The sequence below is a fragment of the Xyrauchen texanus genome, chromosome 31 (assembly GCF_025860055.1).
Source record: "Xyrauchen texanus isolate HMW12.3.18 chromosome 31, RBS_HiC_50CHRs, whole genome shotgun sequence".
NCBI lineage: Eukaryota > Metazoa > Chordata > Actinopteri > Cypriniformes > Catostomidae > Xyrauchen > Xyrauchen texanus.
In genome coordinates, this window is record NC_068306.1 from 8,267,240 (window position 1) to 8,289,006 (window position 21,767).

At 37.0% G+C, this 21,767-nt stretch overlaps 1 protein-coding gene across 3 annotated transcripts in view; it reads left to right on the top strand.

The window, feature by feature from the left end:
- Nucleotides 1–21,767, top strand: part of LOC127624812 (ralBP1-associated Eps domain-containing protein 2-like) — a 46,426-nt gene extending 24,659 nt beyond the window's left edge. For 2 of the 3 annotated variants that reach the window (XM_052099747.1, XM_052099749.1), the window contains exons 12-19: nucleotides 3,406–3,454; nucleotides 5,432–5,568; nucleotides 7,835–7,896; nucleotides 8,013–8,093; nucleotides 13,100–13,183; nucleotides 14,952–15,067; nucleotides 15,156–15,261; nucleotides 18,816–21,767. In XM_052099747.1, coding sequence (XP_051955707.1) covers nucleotides 3,406–3,454; nucleotides 5,432–5,568; nucleotides 7,835–7,896; nucleotides 8,013–8,093; nucleotides 13,100–13,183; nucleotides 14,952–15,067; nucleotides 15,156–15,261; nucleotides 18,816–18,884 — 704 coding nt within the window. In that variant the 3' untranslated portion in view covers nucleotides 18,885–21,767. The remainder of the gene's footprint in view (nucleotides 1–3,405; nucleotides 3,455–5,431; nucleotides 5,569–7,834; nucleotides 7,897–8,012; nucleotides 8,094–13,099; nucleotides 13,184–14,951; nucleotides 15,068–15,155; nucleotides 15,262–18,815) is intronic. The other variant, XM_052099748.1, reaches the window with a different exon arrangement.

Here is a 21,767-nt window from a genome sequence, read left to right on the forward strand (position 1 = left end):
TGAACCTACACCGCAAAACACCACAACAAAAACAACACACCTCTACCTCCCGAACGAATGACTCATATCAACCTGTTCTTTTTAGTGAATCATTTTGTCATATCCGACTTGAAATAAACCAAGAACTGTTAACTGTTACGAGCACTTAAGGCTTGTGAGACTTAAATCAAAGAACTGCCTGTTGATACACATTTTTTTTAATTAATGGTATTCTCTAAATATGAATGAATAAAATGCATGGCATAAAGAAACTGTCTAATGACTCATCTGGAACATGATCTCCTCTGCAAACCTGGACATGTTGTTGTCAGATTGGACCAAAACTGAGACATTTAGAGAGCGTAACATTCTAACATAGACCCAAAGAGGCCTGTTTGTTATGTTCTCTTCTGATGGGTGTGATATGTTATGAAATATAACCCCTCAGCGCCTCTGGGTGTGGATACAAAACCAGTTATATCCACACCGCTGACCTTTTGTTCTAATATTTCATACAGTCCAAGTTCTGATCCAATAACAGCTCATATTTATTGAAGTGCCCAAATCCCAGGACGTTCACAAATAATCCAACTTTCTCCTTCTTTATTACTTCAGTTTGAATGCAATGTAGACATGCTTTTCTGCTTCCAAGGTGGATCTTATGAAATGATTTTTTTACCCAGAGTTTGCAGAACCTATTGACTCCTGTGCCTGATCGGATAGGTCAGGGGCTGTCAACCTGGTCAGTGAGCAGTTTTTTAGGTTCCAAAATTCTTGTGACTCCACACCCCACCCATGTAACAGAATTACACTTTATGATATCACATTTATTAAGTTGTGTTGTTGCGTAAAGAAATGTAGAATTTTTAAAGGGATTTAAAAAAAAAGTAAAAGTCCTAATTATTTATTTCCCTCTATAAATTGTTTCCATCATTTTGAGTTTTCCAACACACCTACTTTCTCAAACTCCTCCTAGACCCATTTTTTCTAATTTGCAAAATGTTGCATATATCATCCAGAGACACTCTTGACAAAGGTTATCAAAAGAATTTTGATCTGTCGTATTCATTCAGAACAAATAGGTTGATGAGTGAATTTGGGCCACGTTCCAAAGATTAAGTGGCTTATAGCTTCTAAACAATTTGACCAATCAAAATTGTTTTTTATTATTTTGTCATGAGGGTCTCTAGATGATGCATGCCAAATTTCGTGCAAATCAGGCCAACGGTCTAGGAGGAGTTCAAAAAAGTTAATTCTGTGGAAAAATGGTGGACGGAAAGGAAATCAGAAGTGTGTATTTTAGCTAATCCTTGTAAACCTGTAAACACCGTACCTAAAAAGTTACTAGAGTACTAGAGCAATTTTGGCCATGTGCTCCACGTTTATGAACAGCTTAGACCCTGATAATTGCCCTGTAGCATCTCATAATGTAATAACTGCATGTACAACTAAACAAGAGGATAAGTATATCAGAGTCTCTAGTTTGAGAAATAGACGCCTCACATGTCCTCCGCTGACAGCTTTATTGAATTCTACCTGCTAAACACCAGTTTCATGTACAACAGTAAAGAGGAGACTCAGGAGGTCTTATGGGAAGAATTGCAAAGAAAAATACACTTTTGAAACAGAAAATCCAAAAGAGAATGTTCGAGTGGGCAAAGAAACACAGACATTGCACAACAGATAATTGGAAAAGAGTGTTATGGATCTTAACCCCATTGAGCTTTTGTGGGATCAGATAGACTGTAAGGTGTGTGAGAAAAGCCCGACAAGACAGTCACATCTATGGCATGTGCTACAGGAAGTGTGGGGTGAAAGGTCACCTGAGCATCTGGACAAACCAAGGATCTGTAAAACTGTCATTGTGTCATGCGGAGGATTATTTGTTGAGAAATCTGTAGTAGTTTAAGAAGTTCTGAAAGATTTTGTATTTATTTTTTTCAAATTGTAATAGGAATTTTTCACATTATTTTTATTATATTTTATTTATTATATTATTTATTTATTTTCTCCCAATTTGAAATGCCCAATTCCCACTACTTAGTAGGTCCTCGTGGTGGCGCGGTTGCTCACCTCAATCCGGGTGGCAGAGGACAAGTCTCAGTTGTGTCCACTTCTGAGACTGTCGATCCATGCATCATATCAGGTGGCTCGTTGTGCATGACACCACAGAGACTCACAGTGTGTGGAGGCTCGTGCTAGTCTCCGCAATCCACGCACAACTCACCACTCGCACCATTGAGAGCCGAAAACCACTAATCACGACCATGAGGAGGTTACACCATGTGACTACCCTCTCTAGCAACCGGGCCAATTTGGTTGCTTAGGAGACCTGACTGGAGTCACTCAGCACGCCCTGGATTCAAACTCACGACTCTAGGGGTGGTGGTCAGCATCAATACTCGCTGAGCTACCCAGGCCCCGTTTTTCACATTATTCATGTCTTGACTATACTTTGTGATCAGTTGAATGCCAATTTGGTGAATAAAAGTACCAATTTCTTTCCATAAGAGCAAAATCTGTACATTATTCCAAACTTTTGGCTGCCAGTGTATTATATATTATTATTATTATTATTATTATTATTATTATAATGATTATTATTATTATGTTTTCTGCTCATAACTTGATGTTGAGAGAAAATAATGATATAACTAATAATAATAAACACTAACTTAAACATTATGTGCTGCTATTACATTATGAACTGTGATTATAAGTTGCTCAACTTGTATCGGTATTTTTTCTTAACGCAAACAAAAGCGCTGAATCTGCCCACAAATATGTGCTAGTAAACGACAGTTTTAGAGCGTTCAGTCAGTGACACTTCAGCGTATTCACCTTTTGCGGCAGCTAGCTCATTACAGTTAGCTCATCTTTGTGTCTTTTCACGTTTTACCCTACATTTAACATCATATTTTATGCGCAAGAGACAAGTATATATTTTAGATATAAATCTAACCTACGGCTAGAAAGAATTATGCTCAAAAGTAACTTTTTAAACAGATACAGCTCATGTTTTCAGCCGCAGCTGTAGGTGTTTAAGTCCTGTTTTGAATGTTATTGTTTGGATAGTATTGATGTTATGCCGAGCTTTTGATGTTTTAGTCTTACCATGCTGTGTTTCTCTTGAGAGGTCAAATCTTTTTTCTGGCATGAGAACACAGTCCAATTCAGGATGTTCTTACATCTTCATAATCTTTCTCAAGCTGCCTGTGGCTTTGTGCTCTTGTAGACGACAGGTAAATAAATGAAGAATAGTTGTTTTTGGTGTTACTGTCATATGAAGACTTCTTGCATGCAGTCTGACGGCTTTGTCTTCTGGTGTTTGGTTTTATATACAGTCTTAATGTTTAATTGCAGCAGTACACTACTTTTATTGCGGTCACTGTGCTCAACATTACATACAAATGAATGTTGTTTCAGATTCTCCACAAGAGCATGATGCAATTATGAAGTCAAGAACACGGCCCAGGTAAAAATCTCCCTTACTGCTCCCTTTGGGTACATTTGACTGTATATGAACACATAACTTCACTTTGTACCAATGTATATTACCTTGGATTTTAGGACAGTTGCATGACGCCCCTGATGGTTCTGCCATTTCTTTTTGATTTAATGGTAGTACCATAGTTTCTTAAGTCATGTATTATGATATATGATGATGATACCAATATATGGTTTGAAATACTTTAAAGCAAAATGTAAATAGTATTGTACTTTAATATAATAACCATTTAATACCGTGGTAGGCTATATACAGTGAGGAAAATAAGTATTTGAACACCCTGCTATTTTGCAAGTTCTCCCACTTAGAAATCATGGAGGGGTCTGAAATTGTCATCGTAGGTGCATATCCACTGTGAGAGACATAATCTAAAAAAAAAAATCCAGAAATCACAATGTATGATTTTTTAACTATCTATTTGTATGATACAGCTGCAAATAAGTATTTGAACACCTGAGAAAATCAATGTTAATATTTGGTACAGTAGCCTTTGTTTGCAATTACAGAGGTCAAACGTTTCCTGTAGTTTTTCACCAGGTTTGCACACACTGCAGGAGGGATTTTGGCCCACTCCTCCACACAGATCTTCTCTAGATCAGTCAGGTTTCTGGGCTGTCGCTGAGAAACACGGAGTTTGAGCTCCCTCCAAAGATTCTTTATTGGGTTTAGGTCTGGAGACTGGCTAGGCCACGCCAGAACCTTGATATGCTTCTTACAGAGCCACTCCTTGGATATCCTGGCTGTGTGCTTCGGGTCATTGTCATGCTGGAAGACCCAGCCTCGACCCATCTTCAATGCTCTAACTGAGGGAAGGAGGTTGTTCCCCAAAATCTCGCAATACATGGCCCCGGTCATCCTCTCCTTAATACAGTGCAGTCGCCCTGTCCCATGTGCAGAAAAACACCCCCAAAGCATGATGCTACCACCCCCATGCTTCACAGTAGGGATGGTGTTCTTGGGATGGTACTCATCATTCTTCTTCCTCCAAACACGGTTAGTGGAATTATGACCAAAAAGTTCTATTTTGGTCTCATCTGACCACATGACTTTCTCCCATGACTCCTCTGGATCATCCAAATGGTCATTGGCTAACTTAAGACGAGCCTTGACATGTGCTGGTTTAAGCAGGGGAACCTTCCGTGCCATGCATGATTTCAAACCATGACGTCTTAGTGTATTACCAACAGTAACCTTGGAAACGGTGGTCCCAGCTCTTTTCAGGTCATTGACCAGCTCCTCCCGTGTAGTTCTGGGCTGATTTGTCACCTTTCTTAGGATCATTGAGACCCCACGAGGTGAGATCTTGCATGGAGCCCCAGTCCGAGGGAGATTGACAGTCATGTTTAGCTTCTTCCATTTTCTAATGATTGCTCCAACAGTGGACCTTTTTTCACCAAGCTGCTTGGCAATTTCCCGTAGCCCTTTCCAGCCTTGTGGAGGTGTACAATTTTGTCTCTAGTGTCTTTGGACAGCTCTTTGGTCTTGGCCATGTTAGTAGTTGGATTCTTACTGATTGTATGGGGTGGACCGGTGTCTTTATGCAGCTAACGACCTCAAACAGGTGCATCTAATTTAGGATAATAAATGGAGTGGAGGTGGACATTTTAAAGGCAGACTAACAGGTCTTTGAGGGTCAGAATTCTAGCTGATAGACAGGTGTTCAAATACTTATTTGCAGCTGTATCATACAAATAAATAGTTAAATCATACATTGTGATTTCTGGATTTTTTTTTTTAGATTATGTCTCTCACAGTGGACATGCACCTACGATGACAATTTCAGACCCCTCCATGATTTCCAAGTGGGAGAACTTGCAAAATAGCAGGGTGTTCAAATACTTATTTTCCTCACTGTATATCAAAGAATCATGCTGTTACCCTTTGACACCATTAACTGTAAATTGGTACCACATCAGTGTGTGTGTGTGTGTGTGTGACCCACAGGTCGTATTCCAGCACCTCTATAGATGATGCCATGAAAAAGGTGGAGGAACCGCCCACCCCTCCTCCCCGACCCCAGAAAACTCACTCCCGAGCCTCCTCGCTTGACCTCAACAAACTCCTCCAACAGAGCGGCCAAGGTTCACACCCATCCCTATACACTTTTAAAATGACATATATTAACAATATTAAGTAATGCCGCATAAACATCATGCATAAATATAATTCAAATAAATATTTGACGTGTGTGTTTAGCGACGGGATTGGAAAGTTCGAGGGTTGTATTTGCACCTATGAAGTTGGTGCACCATTAGCTCGAAGGATGCTTTCACTGCAGAATTTGTAAATGTAGTAACTAAATTCTCTGAGAAAATATTTTAAAGTTTATTGCAATGAACGAAGCTGCAGGCCAACACGCCAACATGTCTTAAGTTCAGATAATGTGAATGAAAATCTACCACACCAGCCTTTGAAAACACATTTTTAACATTAAAATAAGAGTGTTTTGGTGGTACACAAGTTGGTTTTGTGGTACTGGATGTTTTGTGTCAGCTGTCAAACACAGCTTAACCCTTTAAGTGCCCTTAATGACTCAAATCTGGGGTTTATGTGTGAAGATTTCAAACGCAATATAATATATTAACATATGATATAATAGTATTTGAATTTCTGTGCAATTAAAGGCCTGAATCTGATATGATCTGAAATTATCCAAAAGTCTACAATTGTCATAAACAATTGATGAAAAGTCCAGTGGAGATATCCAGAAAATGAATATTGACGTGACACGTGAGAATTTGAAACGTAAGACATGTCCTGATTCCTGTGCCGTTAAAGGCCAGTCTGAAGCATCCAAACGACATATTTTTTATTTATTGAATTAATTACATGATATTTCAATTAAACAAAAATAATCACAGTTAATCCCATATTAATGTTTTCTGATAAAGGTCTCCAAATAAAGATAATTAAAAAATATTATAGCTATATTATATAAGTATATAATTTATATTATCTATATGCACTGGTGGCCAGTGTACAGATTTTGCTGTTTCGGAAGGAAATTGGTATTTTAATTCACTAAAGTGGCGTTCAACTGATCACAAAATATAGTCAGGACATTACTGATGTAAAACACAGCACCAGCACTATTTGAAAAAAGTAATTTTTGATCAAATCTAGACAGCAGCATCACTCCAACACCTGATCCTTGAGTAATCATGATAAACTGCTCATTTGATTCTAGTAATTCACTTGCCATTATATCAAACACAGTTGAAAGATATTTGGTTCATTAAATGAAGCTTAACGTTGTCTTTGTGTTTGTTTTTGAGTTGCCACATTATGCAATAGACTGACATGTCTTAAGGTCAATATTAGGTCAAAAATAGACAGAAAGAGATGTGGAAGACCAGATGTGCAACTAAACAAGAGGATAAGTACATCAGAGTCTCTAGTTTGAGAAATAGACGCCTCACATGTCCTCCGCTGACAGCTTCATTGAATTCTACCTGCTCAACACCAGTTTCATGTACAACAGTAAAGAGAAGGCTCAGGAGGACTTATGGGAAGAATGGCAAAGAAAAAGCCACTTTTGATACAGAAAAACAAAAAGAAAAGGTTCGAGTGGGCAAAGAAACACAGACATTGGACAACAGATAATTGGAAAAGAGTGTTATGGATCTGAACCCCATTGAGCTTTTGTGGGATCAGTTAGACTGTAAGGTGTGTGAGAATTGTCCGACAAGACAGACACATCTATGGCAAGTGCTACAGGAAGTGTGGGGTGAAAGGTCACCTGAGCATCTGGACAAACTGACCACTAGAATGCAAAGGATGGAAGTGAAACGCACTTACACTTACATTAATTATTTTGTTAATAAACTCATGTATTTGAGATGTAAAGTTGTTTAAATCTGAATTTATGCAGCCGTTTTAGGGTTTAGGGTACATCGTCATAGCAACAAAGTTGTAAAATTGGATATAACTTTAGACAGAAAAGGTCAGTTAGTGATTTTATTACACTAAATTGTTTACACATATTATTTGTGTCTTGTGGCTCTACTTTTGAAACAGTGAGTATTTTCACTTCCATTGTAAGTGCCTCACTGCAACCCAGATTTTTGCTTTTTTTTTAAAGAAATATAATAATAATAATATTTTTATAACATTATGCCACAAATGCTGTCGATGGAGCTTAACTTGTATTGAACCCGAAATTTGTTTCATCGCATAAAGGTATATTGCACTTTATTTTGAATGATACGACTTGGCATAAATAGGCCTTAAAACAATCCTTGTCATTAACAGTTTTAAGAATGATCAGTAAGTTTTTCTTGTAACTCTCTAAATATCTCATGGATCTCTCTCTCTCTCTCTCTCTCTCTCTCTCTCTCTCTCTCTCAGGTTGTATATGTGGTTGGTTGCTGCCTCCTCCAGCTCTCCCTCCACGACCTCCAGCCACACAGGTAAACTCTCTTTATCATCTCTTTATTGGAAACCTTCTCATATGTTTTTCCCTACATGCTTCTGTGGCCATTTTATAAATTGTACAGGAAGTCATGTTTCTTTTTCAATGTCTCAGATCATCAACTTTCACCCTGGCACAGACGAGAAGGCCGTGCAGCAGCCAAACTTTGCAGACTTCAGCAGGTTTAGGGAGGAGGTGAGGAGATGTTCATGATTGCTGATGACTACAGACACTATTAACACTCCAAAAAGCACATAATAGTAACACACATTAATCTCAGTTATACTTTTATCTGAGGTGGAATTACTTTTAAAGACGACATGAAAAACCATTCACAATGCATTTAAAGTTTCTAATAATATTTCCAAGTGAGACCGAACACTCAGCTGGAAATAATAGGACGTGACTTTGACATTATTTAGTAGTTGTTAAGGTACTGTATGATATTATGCATTAATATTATAAAGAACATGTAGAAGAAAGAGGCAAAGAATGATATCACATTTTGATGAAAGGTTATGAAAATTATTATTTTTAAGCAGACATTAAACATGCAAAATGAGAACAAATACATTTAAATGCATGTTTAGATAAATGTTCAAATAAATTATTCTAAAAAATAAAATAAAAATAAATAAAGTAACAGGTCGATCCATGTTAAAAGGCATGTTACAGCAAATCTCATCTTTATTACTTATTTAAAAAAATAAGTAATAAAAAAATGTAAAAAATTTTTTATAATTGTTTACTGTCTAAAATATTTTAGCAAATGGAATATAATTAGCTCACAAATGCTTCAAAATATCTTTCCCTCCTCCCTATGTATGGAGGACTCTTAAAGAGTGACACATAAAAATGAAATGAAGAATTACATTATCAATGTATTAATTCAAACATAAAAATGTAAATAAATAAAACACTTTTTAAATAAATAAATAAAAGTATAATTAAAAACATAAAAGTTTAATTAATCTTTTAAATTGTAGTTAAATATTGTAATAAAATAATGTAATACATTTTTAATTGACAAATAAGTAGACCCATTTAAAACTGTTGAAATCATGTTTTTAAATGTAGTTCAATATGACAAAATTAATAAAAAATATAATTTTTGAAATTGGCAAATGGATAAAAAAAAAAACAGTTGGCAAATGCAATGAAATTTAAAATGAGCATTTAAAAGTGATTTATTAATTGATTACTTTATTGTCATAATTAAATACATTTTAAATGTCTTTTTAATTGTAAAAAAAGTAAAAGTAATTTATTTATTAAAATATTTATGTTTGAATTAATGCATTGATTATTGATTTCTCCATTTAAGTTTTAAGTGTCTGTGGCAGGGCGGAGGGCGGGGCCAGGTCGTGATTATACACACCCGGTCCCTTATCAGGCTAATTAAGCCTCCGAGAGGGATAAAGGCCAACTGCGGACGGTGGTGCGACGAGAGAGAGATCGTTTACGGACATGTCCGTCATGTGTGTATTTTGTCTTTGGTTTAAGTTAACCATTAAAATATAATTTATATTGACAAGCCGGTTCTCACCTCCTTTCCATGGAGCTAAGTTACAGTGTCACTTCTACTCCTCCACACCCATGCATGAACTCCAACGTACCTATTTAATCAGATATGTCACCATAGAACAAAACGCACACACTTCCTCGTGCCTGTCAGTGTTTTTCTCTCAGTTATTAATTATACCTGCTATTTGAAGAATCTTAACTTCCTCTTTTTGTTGTGAACTTGTCTGTACCTCTTCACTTGTTACATGCCTTTACAGGAGGTATATGTCCACACACACACACACACACTCGCTGCAGTAACCTGATATGTGTGTTCTCATGTTTCTATAACTGCAGGCTAGAAAGAGAAAGCAGTTTCTCACAGTTTAATAAGCGTATAAAACTGCAGGAGCACAGTCAAAAAACACATAAACAATTCATCAACATTACTCAACTCACGTAAGCCACTGCAGGGCGTACTTACCTGCTCGTCTTACATTACACACACAAACACACTCATTTGATAACACAGGCACCTGCAAATATCTGACATTTTGGAGCCTGTTTGTGCTCAATCTTTCTCTATGAAAGCTAATACTCATATATGATATGGAGATAAAACAGTCGGCTCCATATGAAGGGATTGTGGTCCGATCAAATACTCATAACTCACCATGTCATACGGTTAGCGTTCCTTCATCTTTGACATTTTTATCACTTCATGCTTTTAACTTTTGGCTTCTGTAAAGCAGTGTGAGGGAATGTGATCACTGCATTAAATTAATTTGTCATAGTTTTGTAAGCTATTGGTTGAAATGTAAGGTTCAGTTTTGCAGAGGTTTGTATTGGTGGAGAAACTCTTTTGACATTTAAATACTTTCTTCTATCCCAGTTAAATATGCAGAGACAACAAGTAGTAAGCAAGTGGTTGAATGATATTGCTGAGAAGTGTAAACTCTGTGACTGTTTGCCCCTTTAAAAACATTGCTCTGTTTCTTTGAGCGGCCCGACACGTCAACTTCTAGCTCAACCAATAGAGTGAGTTTGGGACGTGACAATTTGTTCGTCTGGCCAGTAGAGTGTATCCGTGCCCACCCACTTCTCCAGTCGCCATGGTTACGGAAGTATTTTTCCCATTAGTTTTTCCATAGGGATTTCATAAATCTTTAATAAAGAGTTCTGAGCCATGAACCAAACCAACCAGCTACGAGGTGAATCACAAAATTACAAACTTTGATTTGAACCAAAAATGTATTTCAAATTAGACAAAAAGTCAAAGGTACAAGTAGGACTGGGTAGCGTTAAAAATGTTTCGATACCGATATCTTGACTTCGATTCCCGTTCCTAAACGATACTTTTTCCGATACCAATTTTATGAAATCCGTTTTAACAAGATTACAAACATTACCTCAAAAAAAACTTTGGTTTTATTTTTTAAGTTTGTTGACTTTTTTTACAGATTCAAAGACTCGTCTCCTGAGACTTCTGGTCTCCTCATGCCAGGGTCGGCAGGGGCAGAGGCTATAACATTAATGTGAAGAGGAAAAAAGCTAAACTGTTAATTCAGCCAACCCTAAGGATAAGTACGGTTTAACAAGATAACTAGTTTAATGTGAGTTAAACCTGATCAGTTACTGTCAACCTTAAAGCATTTTTAGCATCGATTTAGCTAACTATCTCTAGCCATACATCCAAACAATATCTAATGTTACGTAGGTCCCAGTTTATAGGACTATGTCATCGCGCACAGAAACGTTAATTTAACAAGTACACAAGCATGTACCACTACAAGTTAGCAGATTTTGTTTGCTAGTTAGCAGATTTGTTTGCTAAACGTTAACCTTACCTGTCAGTGTCCCAGTCATAGACTCGTGTGGTGGGCATGTTGTCAAGGAAGCTTTGTGGCAGGACGCTGATTGTATGACTGCACCGGCTCGATCTTCTTGCAGTCGAAGACGGAGCAACTTTCAACTGTTAAGTGCTTCAACAGATTTGTCGTGTTGACGGTCTTGGCAGCAGTTATCTTGTCGCAAATATTGCATTGCGCGCTGTTGACATCGAGCCTGGAGAAATGTAGCCACACTTTTGATCTTTTCCACATCTTTCACATGTATGGGGTTTGAGACGCATACACACTACAGCCTCACGTGTGAGCCGTGGGCGTAAACTAGTGTTTTTCCTTGATACCTAAACACAGCCGATTACCAGCACTTTTAAATTTGGGCACATCTAGCATGCTACATGCTTATCACTGACGTTGACGAGATTAACCCCTTAGATATCGAAATTTGGTACTGAATGACAAGACATCATTCATCGTTCGTCATGGGAGTGGGTGGTCCCTGCAGAGCTCTTTTGGCGCACTTTGTTGGATGCGATTCTCTCATTGGTGTATCTTTTCTTATCAGGATCATGGGTAGGGTAGTTCTGAAATATTTAATGGATTGTACTTCTGTCCTTCATAGTCTTTATTATAACAACAGGTGGCAGTTTTGTTTTTGCCAATGACTGAAACCCTTGTGCTACTCAGCCTTCACTGACCAGTATAGAATATGTGACCCTATACAACCAACCAAACTTAATTTTTCCCCAGTTGTCCGTGAGAGTTTATGCCTGCTCTGTGTTTGTCTCACTTAGTTGCATTTTGAAATGCATTTTCTGCGTTCACACAATTCCTAGCCTTCGTAATGTTGTCGGATCACTTCATTTTATTCAATACTCTTTGCCCATAATGTAGCCAGTTGTAGCTTTACAGGCAGTTATGGGCACCGTTACTTTCACACTATTGCGATTATAATTCTTGTGCTTTGCCCTTGGGGTACGACAGACTGGGTGAAATAACTTGATGATTGCCGCAGCAAATCAAGTAGTTTTTTATTACTTTTACAGCCTTGCTGTTTCTGCCATTACTTTTCGTTGTGCCATAAAGTACAGATTTCCTGTGCCATGTCGACCGCAAGCCCAGGCAGCAGGGGCTTTTTAAATATCTTTTCACGTTTTTACAAAGTGTTTGCACAATTCTCACAAAGTGCGATAGCCGAGAAATATGGGCATTCAAGTCACGCATAATTACATAAACAGTAGTCATATTTGTGTGAAATATAGCAGCAAAAACAAGATGTTATAAGCCAGGAAAGTTTTACCAAGGGCGTCAAGATTGATGTTGTGCTCCCAGTGGTCTGTGCATTTACACGGTGCCTTATTTTGATCCAGCATTGAGGGAGAGCTGTGTATTTGATTTTAAAAAGAGAGTGAATAATTTAATGCTGACTTCACTTATGCTATTTGACTTTTCTTTGCCCACTTCCTCTGTGAGAGAGACTCATAAAAGTTTCAACTTTTAGACAGAGAGGTCTAAGGGAAAATGCAGACTTAAATACATCTAGCAGTAGCAGTTTTGTGGATCGTATGAGATATTGTCTTTGTGTTTATTTGGAGTTTACTTTACCCCTACCCTAAATCTTTAAAGGGATTGTTCACCCAAAAATGAAAATTCTCACATCATTTACTCATCCTCATGCCATTCCAGATGTGTATGACTTTCTTTCATCTGTAAAACACAAACAAAGATTTTTATAAGAATATTTTTGCTCTGTTGATCCTCACAATGCAAGTGAATGGTGACCAGAACTTTGAAGGTCCGATAGGCAGTATAAAAGCCCTGATAACACTTAAATTATTCCATCTTCTCTTACAGCAGGAAACCAGTCCACCTCCTCAAACCATAAGACCTGGGATGAGAGGCGGTCCCTGCATTGAAGATCTAGCACCTTCTAAAACGGTAAGAGCTGACTACTTCCCATTATACTGTTTTAGTACCCAACATCTCATCTGGGCCAGATACTCAGGCCTTGTAGGTTAGACCGGAGCTAGTTGTCACACTTTTTACTCAACTGAATATTTCTCAGTGTATGTTTATTTTTGAGAGTTTCTGCATTGCCACAAACCTTGAAGTCTTGAAAAAAGCCATTGATTATTTTCACTGTTCTTGCCCAGGAAATACAGTTGTTGCTCCAGTAGCTCCAGAACCTGCTATTAAAGCAGTGGTCTCATGTGATCATTGAGGGTTTCACGTCCCCCCAAATCACCACCAACAAAAAACATGAATATGCTTTTTTACAAAATGTTAAAAACTGAAAACAATTATGAGGCACAAAACTATTCAAAATGTAACGTAAAAAAAAAATCATAACATTGTTTTGGCCAACAAGTATTGTAATTGTTAAATTGAATAATGTACATGTAAAACACATGACCACATGCTCTGACAAAAACCTGTCTTTAATGAAAAATACCTTTTGTCCTAAGAATACATGTTTAACCTTTCAGTAAAAAATCAGCCTTCATAAGATTCTTAGAGCCTTGCCTAAATGTATGCCAATGTGGTTTTGAATATCAAAAATAACAAAAACGTTATGATGGTTAAAATTGACTTTGGAGGTAGAATTGACTCAAGGATTTTAATTCAAGTGGGTTTTGAGCAAGGTATTTGAAACCAACAGACAAACCCTCTACTAGTGAAAACACACATTTGCACAATTCAACTTTTGACTCCAAATCTTGTAGTTTCTGAGATATAGCCCTGGTGACAACTTCCCCTTGTGAAAACTAGCCCCAGTCTCCCCTATATCTTACACTAATCAGGCTATCCCAGTATATCCTGTTCCTCCAGTTGACTGACTACAGTCTGAAAATCATCTGATATATCAAGCTATGGCCTAGTGGTTAACACACTTCATTAACTATGTTTCCATCCAAGGATTTTTGGCAAAAAAATATATATTTAAGTTATAAGATATATATATATATTGGAAAGAAGGGGCCTGGGTAGCTCAGCAAGTAAAGACGCTGACTACAACCCCTGGAGTCGTGAGTTTGAATCCAGGGCGTGCTGAGTGACTCCAGCCAGGTTTCCTAAGCAACCAAATTGGCCTGGTTGCTAGGGATGGTAAAGTCACATGGGGTAACCTCCTCGTGGTCGCTATAATGTGGTTCACTCTCGGTGGGGCAATACAGGATTATAGGCTCTGTTGTATAAGTATCCCAATACATTTCATCAAATAATCCCAGATACAGCCGAGCTACTTCTCTAATTCCATGACATCTTCTGATATGTCCTACTATTGCAATTATGTGAAATTAAACAGGAAACTGGCTAATTTCAATAAATTACCTCAATACTCAATTTTACACAAATGTGGGGACATCTGGCTCACGAAAGGTACACAATTTGCAATATACACAAAATTCTGTATGGAAATGGCTCAAGGGCAGATTTCTTTTGTGCTAAACCAAAACTTATGCGACAAAGTGTTTTTTTAAGAGTGACGTCTTGGCCCATTTTATCGGCAAAAGGCCATTTGAATAGAAATGAGCAGGAGACCACAAGTTTCGCAAACTTTTTTTAGCGCATTTTCGCTTTGTCTATAACAGAACAGCGCTAAAAGTGGATGGAAACTTGAAAAGTTATTGTAATACAGTTGTAGAGAATACTATCAGTATTACGGTTATACAGTTTCTTTGACATGCAAGTTCAAACCTCCCAACAGGATTCTACAGGGTTACTCCAAGGCCACACTCCTCAGAAGCCAGTACGAAGAAAGCTCCACCCTGAAAGCCAGAGTGCCACGCCCCCCTCGGCCACGCTGACCAAATCTACACAGAGGTGCATATATCAACAAATACCCAAACTTCCATCAATATCATATATGCATGTACTGTAAGCAGGTTGTGATACATCGGATGTGTTCCAGGTTGCTTCCCAAACAGAAGAGAGAGATCCAGATGGCCATAAGAAAGAACCGAGAAACCAACGCAGTCCTGACTCGCCTCAACAGTGAACATCAGCAACAGCTAAAGGTGCAACAGCCATATTCACACATTTCTTGATGCATAAATAGCTTGCCCAAAAAATAAAATTCTGTCATTAGTTGCTTGTTCCAAACCCATGTGCCTTGTTGGAACACACAAGGAGATGGTTAGATGGAATGTCCAAGCTGTTTTTTCCATACAACAATTGCAGCTCTTAAATTACAACTTGTCAGATTTGAATGTGCTCAAGCATGATTGACACTTGAAAGCATTAAAGGAATATTCCAGATTCAATACAGGTTAAGCTCAACCAACAGCATTTGTGGCATAACACTGATTACCACAAAAATGTATTTGGCTCGACTCTCCATTTCTTTTAAAAAGCAAAAGTCTGAGTTCCAGTGAGGCACTTACAATGGAAGAGAATGGGGGGCCAGTTTTTGAACCTTAAAATACTCACTTTTTCAAAAGTATAGCCACAATACAATATGCGTGCAAACATGATTTTATTAAAATCACTTACTAACCTTTTATGTGTAAAGTTATAGACAATTGAACAACTTTGTTGCCATGACGATGTAATGTCAACAAACCCTAACATCCTAAAATTACAGTAAAAATGGCAATTTAAACAACTTTACAGCTCATATTTACATTTATGCATTTGGCAAACGCTTTTATCCAAAGCGACTTACAGTGCACTTATTACAGGGACAATCCCCCCGGAGCAACCTGGAGTTAAGTGTCTTGCTCAAGGACACAATGGTGATGGCTGTGGGGATCGAACCAGCAACCTTCTGCTTACCAGTTCAGTGCTTCAGCCCACTACGCCACCACCACTCTATTGTGTATATCATATTAAAACCCTCCAAATATGGTCCCGATTCACTTCCATTCTGAGTGAATCACTGTAACCTCGATATTTGCATCGAGGAGGGACGAGTCAAAATACATTTTTGTGGTAATCAATTATGACACAAATGCTGTCGACTGAGCTTAACAGCCTGAATATTCCTTTAAGAGTGTAGGGAATACATTACTTGTATTATAGCCCATGAGTCAAATTGACTATTTTTATGGCACTTTTGTGTCCTATGTGGAGCTTTACAGCAGCTGTTCACTGTGGCCTTTTGTTGTATGAAAAAGAGCCGTGTGAACATTCTTCAAAATGGGCTGGGTAAAAATACTGATTTCTGACTACCCTTACAAAAAATCTAGAGTTCTGGCAAACTACCAGCAAACTTGCCTCAAATGAGTTTGTGATTCACCACAAATGTTTGCCCGAAGTTTGCAGCTCTTCACCGGTTGTGGTGAGCCTGCAGAAAACCTTTGGCAACAATTTGCCACAAGTTTGCTGCAATACTCATTTGCATGTGAAAATCATCAGTGGTGAATTAGCAGCAAATTTGCTATGAACTCTCGATTTTTATTGCGATCTTCATTTAAACAATCCCGATATCCATTTTTTAAATCCTAAGATGGTTTTTTTTATTTTTAATATAAAGTTTACTTCAGTTTTGGCTGTGTTGATTATTATATTTGCTAAATAAATAGCAATTTAACTGTAGATTTTGGGCCTGTGGTTCATTTTTAAACTCTGGTAATATTGCTAAGTTAGAAGGTCCGCTGAAGCAAAAACGTCATATGGGTTTGGAATTACATGAGATGAGTTGCCTAAATAATGACAACATTTTTAACTCTTGGATGAACTATTCCTTTAAGTTCTTTGCTTTTAATACACATGGCTGTTCTATGAAGCAACAAGCAAGATAAATAAATAATGCTGCCCATTCATGCTTAAAACATTGACCTCTCATATGATTCTATCTGGATATAAGCTGTCTTCTCACACATGGGATGTTCTCTTGGATGGGCTTCACATCGTATTTCTGAGTCGGTCTAGAATTGCAGTCTTCAAATCATTCAGTGATCCGTCTCTATGAACACAAACACACATGCACACTTTCTACAGAGGCTTGCTACTAACTTTTAAAATGGTGCATCCTACAGCTGCTGCGCCGTGGATGCGATTGTGGCAGTGAAACTGTTATTCGTGACCAGCAGAATGTGCTTGGAAATGCATTTTACAACTGGGAGTGAAAGAAAGAGACAGGAAAAAGGGAAAGAAAGACAGATATAACGCTAGACTCTTGCTCGTAAACACCCAGATCGGGTTTCAGCTTTACGTGCTGGGAACAGTTTACCTGCATTTAAAGGAATAATTCAACCTAAAAATTACATGATGCGCATTCTTCCGTTCCAGCGAATTTCGTTACGGTTGAAGTTAGTGCCATGATGAAACAATAAGGATAATTTGGGGGGGGGCTGATATCCGAGCACATGTTTCTGATGGGTTTCAAATGACATGAAATGATAGGTGTGTTTGTGAGACAATTCATGTCTGCATTTGTCTATATTGTCTTAGAAGATATCTAATATATGTGACTTTAATGACAAATGAAGACAAGCAGGAATAAAGGTTTTAGAGCCAAGTTAGGCAAGCAAGTCGCTTTTATCCTTCGTCTTTGATGTAACCAAAGGTCATGATCTCATTGTCCCTTTGTCTGTCGAAGGAATTCTTCATTTGACAAATATTTGTCTGTTGGACCGAGAACAGCTAGTTATTAGCAACCCTTTCTATTGCTCATACCTTATTACGATATGTACATTTTACAAAATTAGTTTTACTTTGCTCGTTGTACATACTGCAGTAGCTTGACAATCACACAAATCATGAGGAAAATGGCAGAGAATCAATTCATAAACACTCACTTATGACATCTAAACACTTTTACTATAGCGAATGTCTTGTAAGACAATATAATTAAATGTTTTCATTACATAATCAACTACATTTACAAGCTTTTTCGATCCCGAGCAAATTGTGGGATACGAGATGCGGGATATGAGTCATGAAGAACGTGCGAGTCGACAAGCTGAAAGTGCACAATATGCTTGCTTCAAGCAATTGCGTTTCCCATCTCACGTTTGCTACAATGACGCTATCAATTAGGTTTAAGGTTTAGGGTAGGGAGGTCAGTTTTGTTGATTTTAAAATTCGATAGAGCATTAACCTTAAAAACCTCATCTGTTTGGTCTTGGGGTATGATTCTCGATTCGGGTGCTTGAAATCCCGGACGAGCCCCCAATTTTTTTTACTCGCTTTTAGCACCACACAGTGGACATTTCACCACATAACTGACACTTGTCCTTAAACACCTAATAGATATTTGCAAAAATGTCAGCACTTAGAACACCTTAGCAACTGCATAGCAATGCCCTAGCAACCACTCACAAAACACATTTTTATTTTCTTTAGATGATGTAAAATAGTTATTTCTGTAAAAGATTTAGAAGATAAGTGTTGGGTAAATCGTGATCTAGATTGGATCATTTACTTACTGGCTTCAGGTCACAATGTGCAGTTTTATTGTAACCCAAAGGCGAGTTCAGGATATCATACAAGCTTAAGGGAAATTGAATCTTGAATTGAAAAGGAGTATAATTTGATTCACTCAGCATAGCTTATCTGAAATAATCATTCCAATATTAGTTTGACTCTGTGTTCTCCTCTCTCTATTTTTTCTGTCTTTGTCTATAAGGTTGTGCATCGGGAGCGAGTTACTTTGGAATCCCAGTTGGAGTTACTACGGCCCATGGCATCAACCTGACCCAAAACTCACACCAACACACCCACACACACACACACACACACACACACACACACACACACACACTCTTTCTGTTTTGTCTTTCTACACACACACCTTTCAATATGATGATGGCAGAAGCGGATTTCATATGAACCAGGAGCTATAACACAGTCACATGATAGGAAGCTCACTTTAAGAGACCAAACATTTGGGACGCCACAAACATTGGCAAAAACACAGGTAGAGGATTTATCTCAATAAAGGAGGAGAACAGGAAGAATTACACAAAGTTTGTTCTGTCAAAAACAGACCAGTTTTGTTTGTTCAAGCCGGTTTTTACAGCACAATTACTTAAAGTATCAGTAAAACAAGATAATTGTACTTGAGAAGCAATATTGTTTAAGATCATACGCATTGTTTTCAGAGAGTATATCTTGAAATTAGTGTGTTTCTTACCATATTGGTTAAATCGTTTATTATTATTATTATTATTGTTTTAAATGACTTTTCATTTAGTGATATGTATGCCTAAAACAAGAAAAAGATAATATGCCAATGAGAAAAATTTATTATTTCAAGATGTACTCTCTGAAGTGAATATACATTGTTGTTGGACAACTACACGAATGCATCATGAAATAATAACCGTAATTTAATTAACGTGACTCTTTGATGCCATTCCTGTTTCTCCAAGAATAAACTTATAATGGTGATTCTCACACAGACATGTTTAGGCCGCATATTTCACCCCAAATTAAAAAGAAATGATTCTCTTATTATTTGTAAGATGTGTTGCATTGACGTTTCATGACAATCAAGCACATCATGTTTCTGAAATTTCCCCCATTCCATTATTCTCAATGTTGATTCTCACTAGATTCACTGTACAATAACATAAGACAAATTTTAATCTGCATAAATTTTAACATGATGTATAAATACACTCTAATTTAAATAATCATTATACATAATATAATCAATCAAATATTATTCTAAAATAAAAATGTAATTAGACAGACAGACAGACAGACAGACAGACAGACAGACAATAGACAGATAGACAGACAGACAGACAGATGAATGATAGACAGACAGACAATAGATAGATAGACAGACAGACAGACAATAGATAGATAGATAGATAGACAGACAGACAGACAGACGATAGATAAATAGACAGACAGATAGATAGATAGATAGATAGATAGATAGATATAGATAGATAGATAGATAAATAGACAGACAGATAGATAGACAGACAGACAGATAGATAGATAGATAGATAAATAGACAGATAGATAGACAGACAGATAGATAGATAGACAGACAGACAGATATCTGCTTTGGCAATATTGTATTGTTTACATTCATGCCAATAAAGCCCCTTTGAATTGAATTGATAGATAGACAGACAGACAATAGATAGATAGACAGACAATAGATAGACAGACGATAGATAAATAGACAGATAGACAGACAGACAGATAGATAGATAGATAGCTAGATAGATAGATAGACAGACAGACAGACAATAGATAGATAGATAGATAGACAGACAGACAGACAGACGATAGATAAATAGACAGACAGATAGATAGATAGATAGATAGATAGATAGATAGATAAATAGACAGACAGATAGATAGACAGACAGACAGATAGATAGATAGATAGATAAATAGACAGATAGATAGACAGACAGATAGATAGATAGACAGACAGACAGATATCTGCTTTGGCAATATTGTATTGTTTACATTCATGCCAATAAAGCCCCTTTGAATTGAATTGATAGATAGACAGACAGACAGACAGACGAACTATAGACAGACAGACAGACAGATAGAGAGATAGAGATAGAGAGATAGAGATAGATAGATAGATAGATAGATATAGATAGATAGATAGATAGATAGATAGATAGATAGATAGATTATATAAGCATAGATGTGTAAATAATTGTAACTTTTTAGTTTTATATATATTATTTAAATAATAATGTATTTAAATATGAATAAATACACATCATTTTATTTGGTCCTAAAAATTGCATTTATTCTCTTTAAGCAAAATATAATTTCTTCTGTCTTTCTTTTTGGTTTTGGGGTAAATTATGGCCCAGACATGAAACCACAACAGGTCTCCAGAGATTCACCCATAAAGAACACTGGTAAAGACTTCAGCTCTGAATAATCATTATTGTGTAAGCTGGAAATACATTTGTAAAGATGTGGAATGTTTTGTCATAAAGACTCCTTAAATCTGAATGTGTGTGTGTTCGTGCATGAAGCTGAATGTTTACGCCGATAAGGTGGCGAAAACTGCATTTTATTTTACACGGTTAGTTTTGATAGCATGTTTTATGCGAGTCTATTGACTGGAACGTCATTTTGAATGCCACATGTACATGAACATCAGTGCAAATAAATGAGGAGGATCCATTGATTGTGCTCCTACAGAATTATAAAGACCTTGGGTGTCACATATTTTACATTTGTCAAAAATGAATTATTTTATACATTTCCTTTTTTTATTGCTCGTAAAATCTTAAACTATTATTTCTAACTTTTCATTAATTTCACAAGCTTTTTGAACTATTCTATAAAATCAACATGGGTATATAATTACTGTACATGTAATTATGAAGTGTCCAATAAAAAGTTATCAAATGAAAACCAGCGACTGCAAAAAAGTAAATAAAATGTCTGTAATTTGTTTTTGAAGTGTGCTAAATAATTTTACTATGCAAAATATTGTCATGATTTTGCAGGCCAGGCTTGTTGTTGGCTGTGTTGTGTGTTTTATTTGTATACTGATAATATGAATCAAGCTGAACTTCACATACACTGTGTTCTGATACAGGAATGTGATGTCTGTGTCAATAAAACAATGTAATTATGG